Below are 9,861 nucleotides of genomic sequence, written 5' to 3'. Positions count from 1 at the left end.
TGCACGGGTGAGACTGTAATAAATTAATACATAAATATTGAAACTTTATTAACCCATTTAATTATCTCGGTGTTGTCTATTTGAGTATATTTCAGGGTTTGTCAATGCTATTTTTCCCTGGTTATGTCAATTACAGTATCAAAACGTGAAATATCGAAAGAATTGATCATATTCCCTAAGATCACAAGAGCATCACATTTTACAAAGTATTGTTTCACGAGAACTGTGTGTAACTGTTGTACATGAACATGGCTATAGAATATTATTAAGTTTCTATTTCATGAACATTTTTTTCATAATCATAATTTTCATGTCGGTAAACATTTACAAGTTTAAGAACATTGGTTACAAGTTATTTACCGACACACATAATATATTATACTAGAATAAACATAACAAAAAAGTCACATTAAAACTGTTGTAAAAAGAAAGTTGTTAAATTTTGTAGTTCTTTATTTAGCTCTATTGTTCTATAAATGCATTAAATAGTTAAAAATTGCATATATAATTTAAATATTACAAATATGATCATAATAAGGCTTGTTGATATTAAGGTAACTTAATTGAAATTTGAAGTGTTTTAATTATCAAAAATAACTTTTTATTACGTTTCAAAAGGAACCATGGACAATTAATGAAATTGCAAATTATTTCATTATTTCTCTGAGCGACTGGCTCCAAAGCTTTAATTGAATTTCCTTAAATTATTTTGTTAATATAAATAAGTGCTAGTAATAATTAGAATTGATTGTTAAGCAGTAGATCTATTATGTAGATGTAGATGAAGTGTGCTTCATTTCTTATATAAAATAAGAAAATCACACACAAAGAAAACTATTCGAAAAATGATGTCGCGTTAAATTTTGACAGTTAAAACAAATTGTGAGAAGCTCCCCACCAAGTAAATGGACGCTTATTCGTGAGAAATAAGCGTCTGCTAATACAGACAGGATAACGTTAAACCCCAATTTTTAGAATGGTACAGCCCGACGAAAATTGGGGCTTTCAGTAAATGGAAAAGATTGTATCAAATTTGATTAATACTGAGGATATCCTAAAATAGCTCCATGAAGATTCTGCAGGAAGGTATGGAATTGGTTTATCTATACAGCATGTCACAACAGTGCAGACAAAAAATAACTTGCTAAAATTTTACACACACTAAAAAAAACGACCTCGTTCAGTTATCGTGTGATTTTTATTTTTTGCAAATCCTTGAAAAATTGACATAAGCACGTTTTCACACAGTTTTTTTTAAGATAATTCAGAAAATTTTCTTCCAAGATTTTGATAGTGACAAAAATAGTTCATTTCTGAACAGAAACGTGCTTTTAGACCAATTATCGATTTTTATTTTGTCAGTATTCAAGAAGTGAAATATTGATTTTTGTACCAGCCAGGGTCGTATGAAAATATTCAAAATGGCGGAGACTCATTTCATATTAAAATAAAAAGTTCTAGATCTATTAAAGGGTGTGGATTTTTAGCATTTACATGAGGCCCTTCTGAGGTATAGATACTTTTTATTTCAGTGCAATGTTTAAATAGTTCTCAAGCACAGCTTTTTTCACATGCAATTTTAATGGAATACTAGATCTAGCTTGCTGTGATTCCTCTAGACTATAATATTTAAGATGCATTTTACATGCTTTTGAACCAGTAATATAAGCAGTTAATATTATGGTTATGACAAAAATATTTTTAATTTCAGGCACAAAAATTTTGGGATGTTTTACTGGACAACATAGTTTCAATAAAAGTTACATATAATCATACCACAGGAACTTGATATTTTGTCAATAGATAAAAATTAACATCAAATATATAGACCCATACATGTGAACTCTCCCTCTTTTAGCGGGAGACTCCCACTTTCTGCAGCCATATTTTCAAAGAATTTTCTTAAAATAAGGGGTATTTTTCACAAATAAAAGAAATCTCCCTCTTTTTCATATCAGAACTTTATTCTTTGTTTATTGCAAATTCTAAAATTTCACTCTTTTTGAAGAAAAATCTCCCACTTGATCATCGAAAAAAGTTTACATGTATGTAGACCTACCCCCTATATTGAAATTTAAATTGAATAAACACCAAGGAATGCAACAGTGAAATTTATTGACAGATCTATGTTAGGGTAATGTCTTTGATAATAGTTTACTGCATGTTCCAAGGTGTAAGAGTAAAGAATCTATGTATAATGATCTAAAGTAAAAAATGTTTTACAATTAATCATGCCATACAGGGTGAGCAAGAGTAAAAGTTCATGAAGTAAGGTTAAATTAGTAGACTATCGTTAGTTCTCAGAAAATTGGGCAGACTTCTTTTCCATGGATTTAATAAAAAATTTAGATTTTTCGAAGCGAACATTTTTGCCTGATGAATTTATACATTAATAATTTCAGACACATCATCTCTATGAGATGGCAACTCTGAGAGGAATGCCTCGGCGCAGAGGGCGCCCTGCTAAAGCCGTACGTCTTGCCAGAGGAGCTATCTTGTCCAGACAGGTACAGAGTCGTGATTCCCCTTCCACAAGAGCGAAACGGGCAAGCCAGTCTCTCACAAATGGTGGAGTTGCTCAGAAAGATGACAAAATTGAGCTTTCTTTAGGCGATGAACTAGACCGATGGAAGGAATTGAAGGAAAGACAAGACCTAGAGACGGATGAGGAAATGGCAAGGTTCCTTCTAGATTCATGGTATTTGTTTTATACTGAAATTTGCATCTAGAGTAGCTTTTATATAGATTATTTGTCCGCCCGCTTAGCTCAACAGGAAGAGCATCAGATTAATGATCCAGGCATGGAGCTGAATATAGTATATCTGTGATCCAGGGGATAAAATTTAAAAGCTGTAAGCATGGAATATATAAATGCTTTATATATTCAACTGACAAAAACAACAGAATTTGATTGGTTTTTGCCTGTTCTTATGCAAGAGTTTCAATTTCAAATTTTCAGCAAATTGTTTTTATTTATAGGGAAACAAAAGAGACAAGAAGAGAGAATCAGATTCAGGTTGGCATGGCAACGATAAGAGATTTTGAAAACTTCAAAACACGCACTAAAAAGTCCTCAGACGAGGTGATTAGGTATTTTTTACGTCTGGATTTGGAGCCTGGACAGAATATTATATCCGTGAGCGAGGAGGTGGGCAAAACATTTGATTTATTGAAGACCAGCTTGAAGATGGGAGCAAATGATTTGATGACACATTTGTTTGGTCTACGAGAAAAGTAAGTAACTCTTAGATTTATTAATCAATTAAATGAAACAGAAGAAATTTTTTTTGTGCAAAGATTTTTTTTGATTGGAAAATCTAGAAAAATAAATATGAAAAGGAGAAAAATATTGAAATCTAACATAAAAAATCAAGAGTGGAACACAGCCACACAATTTATTGACTTTACAATTTAGTTGCAATTAAACATGCACAACATGTAGCAAGTCTGTCTAGTATAGTGACAGCTTTCTGTCTTTAAGTCCTCCACTAATTTAATCAACAAGCTGCTGTAGGTCAGCTGCTGTTGTTCCAAATGTGCATAGTGGCATTTAACGGCAAATCATATGATTTTTATGTAGTGGGGAAAGGGGTAACTGCCTATTTAGATCTTTTATACTAAAAATTAATTAAATTTAATTCATTAAAACTAAGTAAATGCTGATCACTCCATGATTGTCCTACATTTGTATTAGAAGAACTGCTCTGCAGTCTTCACACTGACGCAAACCATTTATTTGACATTTTACAAAAGTGACTATCTATATTAACATCCATCTCTAAGAATGAAAATGTACATGTACATTGATTTGTATCAAGGCTTTATGAGCTTTGCGAAAACCTAATGATCTATTGAACATTAGTTGAAGTGTTGACCTTGAAAATGAAAACTTCTTGTATTTTCACTGCTGAAATACAGTATAGAAGTATTAGTATATATATCAAATTTACACTTGTATTGATACACCTGACGTTATCCATAATTTGCTTCATTGCTTTAGACTGATGAAAAAGCCTGAGGAAAATAAAGGGAATTATCTGTCTGGTATAGAAAAGAGGGTAAGAGATGCCGTGAGGGAAGAAATGGTACAGTTAATGAATGACGGAGTTCTCTCCCCTTCCTCTCAAAATTCTGCTAATGAAGCAAAAAATGTACAGTCAAATAAAAGAGGTATGTCTTTATCTTGTTGAAAACTGTCTATTTTGTTTGCTTGGATTTATGTATATGTGGTAGAATAAGGAATATAAATATTTGAGAGGGCTTGACTTAGTAATGAGACACTGTTAAATGCAAGTTCAAGTGTCTAGCTCGGTTAGGGAAGGTGATATTTTCTACACAATAGATGAAAGCCTGAAATAATATTTTGTGTATCAGAATGAATTATATGAGATGACTTTATATTAAATTATTAATTAACGCAAAAGATCAAAGAATTTTATTACTGATTATCACATTTTTGTGTGCTTTGATGCTCATCAGTATCCTTCCTTAATCAGGCCAAATTAAAGTGTTGAATATATTTTTACGCAGTCTCTGTTTTCCCATCAGATTGTAATCGATGATGAGATATGAGCCGCGTCATGACAAAACCAACATAATGGGTTTGCGACCAGCATGGATCCAGACCAGCCTGCGCAGTCTGATCAGGATCCATGCTGTTCGCTATCAGTTTCTTTACTTATTAGGGTCTGTAAGTGAACAGCATGGATCCTGATCAGACTGCGCGGATGCGCAGGCTAGTCTTGATCCATGCTGGTCGCAAACCCATTATGTTGTTTTTGTCGTGACGCGGCTCATATTAGTTTACAATGTTATAGAGCATACAGAGGCAGCCGCGGACCATTCACCTGATGGAGGAAAGAAACGCCCAAGAAAATCTCTGCCACAGCGTGTTGTTATAGAACAAGATGACTTGTCAGAGTCGGACATGGACGGAAGTGTGTCTGTTTCGTCTGCCAGCTGGGAGCTTGATACTTCTAATACAGGTTAATAAATTTATTGAGAGTCATTTATGCTTCAAATTTCCAGGGGTCTACAAATGCTTAAGAAAGCAAATTTCAAGTCCTTGTTCTGTTATTTTAATTTGGTGTGGGTTCTTTAAACTCCTTCATGTTAGAAAATTAGAGTAGAAGAACAGCTAGGTTATTGGCAGCCTTTGGTTTTACTTGTGGTTCCAGTGTGTTCTTGATATATTAAATGCAGGGAGGGCCACCTTAGATTTTCAATAGTCAATGTTAGATTATTTTTTTGAGACTGTGTGTTTCATAAATTGTAGACTATGTGATGATGCATTTGTTCATTGACCTTTGTTTGCCAGCAAAAATGTAATGTTGTGTTATGCTTATTTATGTTATGCTAACCAATGAGATATTAGGTTTTATCAATACAATAAAATACATATTGCACACAGTGCAGATGATATAGCTCTGCTGAACTATTTTTTGCAAATGAGTCCATAAATTTGTAAATTTACATAAAGTTAAAGTGTTTTGTTCTAGATTGCATATTTCTCAATTAATAAATTTTTTTATATATATTTTTGTATGTTTCTATTATTTTCTAACAATAACCTTGCATCCTTTCAGGTAATGTTGAGGATCAGGAAATCATGCAGTACAACTATGTTATCAACCCAACCCAAACTTTTGTGCCCATCAATGCTAGCACTCCAGTCACTCTAGTTGGTAACCCACAGGTTTCCTGGACTGGTATATCCACATCTGTAGCCGTAGTTCAACAAGCAGCTGGTAACCAAGTGATGGTTTCCCCAATTACACAAGGTGCAGCCGTGTTAAATTCCCTACAGGAAAAAGAACAAGAAGCAAAAGGACATTTTAAAGTTGGATCGTTTACAGTTATTAGAGAATCAAATGGTTTGTTGAGTTGTCCACATTGCGACTATAAAGGAACAAACATTGTACGTCTAAGACGACATTTTACATTGCATACTGGGAAAGCTTACAAGTGCAACATCTGTGACAGAAGCTACACTGAGGAATGTAAATTAAAGGAACATTTCCAAGTTAAACATGAGAAAAGTGTTCATTTCAAATGTCATCTATGCGATAGAGAGTTCACATCAAAAGGTGGTCTTAAATACCATACAAGGACAGTGCATAAAAAAGATTTTGCCTACTGGTGCGAAGGTTGCTGTAAAGGATTTAATTTTTTGCAGTTTTATCAAGCCCATATGAATAAACATAATGGACCATGCCAGTATAAATGTAACGTTTGTAACAAAGAATTTACTTACCTTGCCACATTGTCGATGCATAGGAAAACATGTGTTGGTGCAGGTCAGATAAACAGTCTGGCATGTGAAATGTGTGGGGAAACATTCATGAATGACAAAGATTTGAAAGAACATACTGTTACTGAGCACTTTGATGTTTCCCGATTCCGCTGTGTATGCGGCGTTGAGTTTCGATGGAGAGCTGGGTTCGATAATCATAAAGCCAAATGTAGTGAAGTTCTTGCACAAAAGAAGAGAGCACAGGAGATAGATGGCTTAAGTAACATGATGATAGTCAATGTGGAAAGTTTGTCAAACAAGAATCAGCAAGTCTCACCAATGTCTATGAGGTCCGAGGAGGATGTTAATAAAGGTACAAATGTAGACTTTGATGAAAATTCATCTGATTCAATCGAGATTACTAATGTAGAGTCTGGAGAACGGTTTGTGTGTGATATGACTGGGGAAGAAGATGAGATAAGTACACAGGTTGCCCAGACTGCCGCCGCCATCCTCCATGCATGCCAATTCTGCGACTACAAAACACAGAAATCCTCCCATATTAAAAGACACGAGTTAACTCATACAGGCAAGAAGTATAAATGCCACGATTGCCCAAAATCCTTTAATGAAATTACAAAGCTTAGGACCCATCAGAATTCTAAACATCAAGGACAGGCACGATACAAGTGTGACAAATGCTCTCGCACATTTTCCTCTAAGGGGGGCATTATGTACCATCAACAGACCAAACATAATAATTCCTACAAGTACAAGTGTGAGACTTGTGATAAAGGATTTAACACCATCCAACACTATCTTGGTCACAAAAATACACACACAGGAATACGACCATATGTCTGTGAAAAATGCAATGTAGGATTTTCATATCCGTCTGTTCTAACGTCTCACAAGAGAGTATGTAAAGGGAAGGTCGATGGTCTGAATACTGGTGGACTAGACTTGTATCCTTGTAAAGAATGTAAAGAAAAGTTTGCGTTGCCATCTGCACTGCAGCAGCATGTTCGAGAAAGACATAGTTCAACATTGAACAGTAAGTACATGTGCGATTGCGGTGAAGAGTTTGAACTACACGCCCTGTATGAGCTTCACAAGTCACGCTGCACAAAGTCGGACAGGAGTTCCGAGATGATTCTTCGAACAGTGAGCGTAGAAGCCGATTCAACAGAGAACACTACCAATGGAGATGATGAGGAATTCAAACAACTCTCGCCAGAAAAGTTTAATGCTATATTATGTAATCAACCTGTCTTTCCATCATAACTGCATGTTTTCCATTATTAATTGTTATACTTGTCTGTTGGAAGGTATGTCTGGAAATCCGTGATGGCACTAAATTCTTTACTGTAAATGAAAAAAAAAATAATGTATTATTTGGAGTTACAAAAATATCCACTTTGTTTTAATACGTGACAGAAAGATGCAGAAAAAGACTTTTAAAAGAATCACCACTGGTTTTACAATTTGATATTTAAAGATTATTAGCTTATTTTACTTTTTTGATACAATTTAAAAGAAACCAAGACCATCTGGAGGCTGTAAAGACTGTTTAGTGTTGTCAAAACAATCATGCATGTATATTCTGTACAAATATTTTCATGAAATGCTATATTTTTGTTTGTTGCAGCTCTTGTAGCTTGTTTTAAGTGCATAGTTGTGCGCTTCTGCTTACATATGTATAGTAAATATTGTAAGGCATTTACATAGCTTTTTAAATCAATGTGACTAAACATAATTCTAGATTGAAATCTAGTGGATTAATAGTGTATATAGCAGATTATGAGAATATTAAGAGGTACTAAAAGTATTGTAAAATACTTTCTCTGTATATAGAAATAATTGGAGCTTTGTTAATTATCTGTGTTTTAACATTTGTTAGAAATTTAATTTCTGAGTGTGATCATGTTACAGTCTGTCTCTATTTTTTTATTCAAAATTATTTTTACTTTTTATTGGCTTATTGCTGAAATAATTTGATGAGTTTTAAAGCTTTGATGAAACTAACCTGATGTAAAAGATTTAGGCTAAATATAGAACATTGTTTGTTTGTCGCTTCTGACCTACCAAAATCCTGTCAGTTTGAAATATTTTTTGCTGAATATGTATTTTTTTCTTCCTATGTTTCCATGCAAGATTTCTGGAAATTAAAAAGAAATTCTATAGATGGAAATAATTAAAACTTAGCAGCATGATACAGAAACAATTTTTCTCATTGAAATATTGAATTACTTTATTGAAATTTATATATTACATCTTTTATCAGTGGCATGTTATATAGTTTTAATTATTTGTGTTATCTTTATGATTGGAAATGACAAACAAACAATTTTTTAGCATGGCTTTATCTTTTATATTTCTGTGCTTATTTGTTTATTAGTATGATTATTTTTTCCATCTAGCTTTTTAATTATCTCTTGTTTTGTTATTTTAGAGTGAAATTTTGAAGTTTTGTTTGTAAATGACTTTATTTTTCTCTAGTATTCATGTTTCATTTGTTATAGACTATCCAGTGTATGCAATACACAGTGTCCATTGTTTTTTGTTGATTATATTTTAATGTGATAATGTCTTTGTTAATTATTTTCTTTTCAATTTATGTTTTAATAAGAGATCTAAGTCAGAATAACAGTAATCATCTTTAATCAAGATGTATTGAAACAAGGTCAGACATGTATGTGTTTTATGGTGTTATATTTTATATCGAACATTTCAGATGCTTATGACACGAATGTGAAATTATGTGTGATTTACGTTTCAAAAAACAAAGTGGTATGTTGATATCACTTTAACTGCATATATTGCTTAAAACACAAAAGAAGCAAAAGATGTCTCAACTATATTGCTAATAAATAAAGATTAGCATTTTTTTTAGGCTTAATGGGCCTTTAACATAATATCTGGATGTTTTACACTTGAACAGGACCTATTTTTTCTGATTCATTTTAACTAATTGAAACATCCATAAATAATCTTTAACATTTTAAGGTGAATTTTCCATCAAAGTTTATTAAGATTCACAATACTTTTTTATTTATAAACATGTTATTTGTAATGAGGGACATTTTTATTTTTCTAACTGATCATGTTTTGTCATCAGATTATTAGTTTAAGTAACTGGGCCGTGCTAAAATGCTGTATTAAATTGCATGTGTTACAGTTTTCATAAGTACTTGTACATGTTGTAATGTAATTACGGTGGCTATTATATTGTATACAGACATATCCCCCCCAACCACACATGCACTCTATAAGTGAGTCACTGGACATATACCCCAAATGTGGAAGTGTAAAGGTGAACATTTGCCCCAAAGTTTGGAAATTTGCTAAATGTGTACCAAATGCACTCTTAAGCTTATGTTTTAATTATAATGCATTTATTGTCCCCTACCGGTTTAACCGGAGGGGACTTTAGGTTTACCCTCCGTCCGTCTGTCTGTCTGTCCGTCTGTCTGTCCGTCCGTCCGCCCACAAAACTGGATCCCGCGATAACGCAAAAAGTACTGAAATTTTTTTTATGAAACTTGATATATGGATAGATGGCAGTATGGACGTTATGCACGTCTTTTTCTTTTCTTCCTATGTTGAAAATTCTGGTTGCTATGGCAACA

General features: G+C 33.3%; 1 protein-coding gene across 2 annotated transcripts; it reads left to right on the top strand.

Annotated features, from left to right (window-relative positions):
• Positions 1-927: 927 nt before the first annotated feature.
• LOC132749662 (zinc finger protein 85-like) lies at positions 928-9,609 on the top strand. 2 transcript variants are annotated; one of them, XM_060739521.1, is made up of 6 exons: positions 928-1,086; positions 2,403-2,698; positions 2,980-3,234; positions 4,001-4,170; positions 4,818-4,985; positions 5,586-9,608. In XM_060739521.1, exons 2-6 carry the CDS (start codon positions 2,421-2,423, stop codon positions 7,514-7,516), a joined length of 2,802 nt encoding a protein of 933 aa, XP_060595504.1. In that variant the 5' UTR covers positions 928-1,086; positions 2,403-2,420; the 3' UTR covers positions 7,517-9,608. The 2 variants fall into 2 exon arrangements, with proteins under 2 accessions (XP_060595504.1, XP_060595505.1); XM_060739522.1 differs by lacking the exon at positions 928-1,086 and adding an exon at positions 1,234-1,510 and having other exon boundaries at positions 5,586-9,609.
• Positions 9,610-9,861: the final 252 nt, after the last annotated feature.

The sequence above is a fragment of the Ruditapes philippinarum genome, unplaced genomic scaffold, assembly GCF_026571515.1.
Source record: "Ruditapes philippinarum isolate M1 unplaced genomic scaffold, ASM2657151v2 ctg985_1_1_1_1, whole genome shotgun sequence".
NCBI classification, from domain to species: Eukaryota; Metazoa; Mollusca; class Bivalvia; order Venerida; family Veneridae; genus Ruditapes; species Ruditapes philippinarum.
Note: the sequence above shows the minus strand (reverse complement) of the source record. Positions and strands in the feature narration are given on the sequence as shown.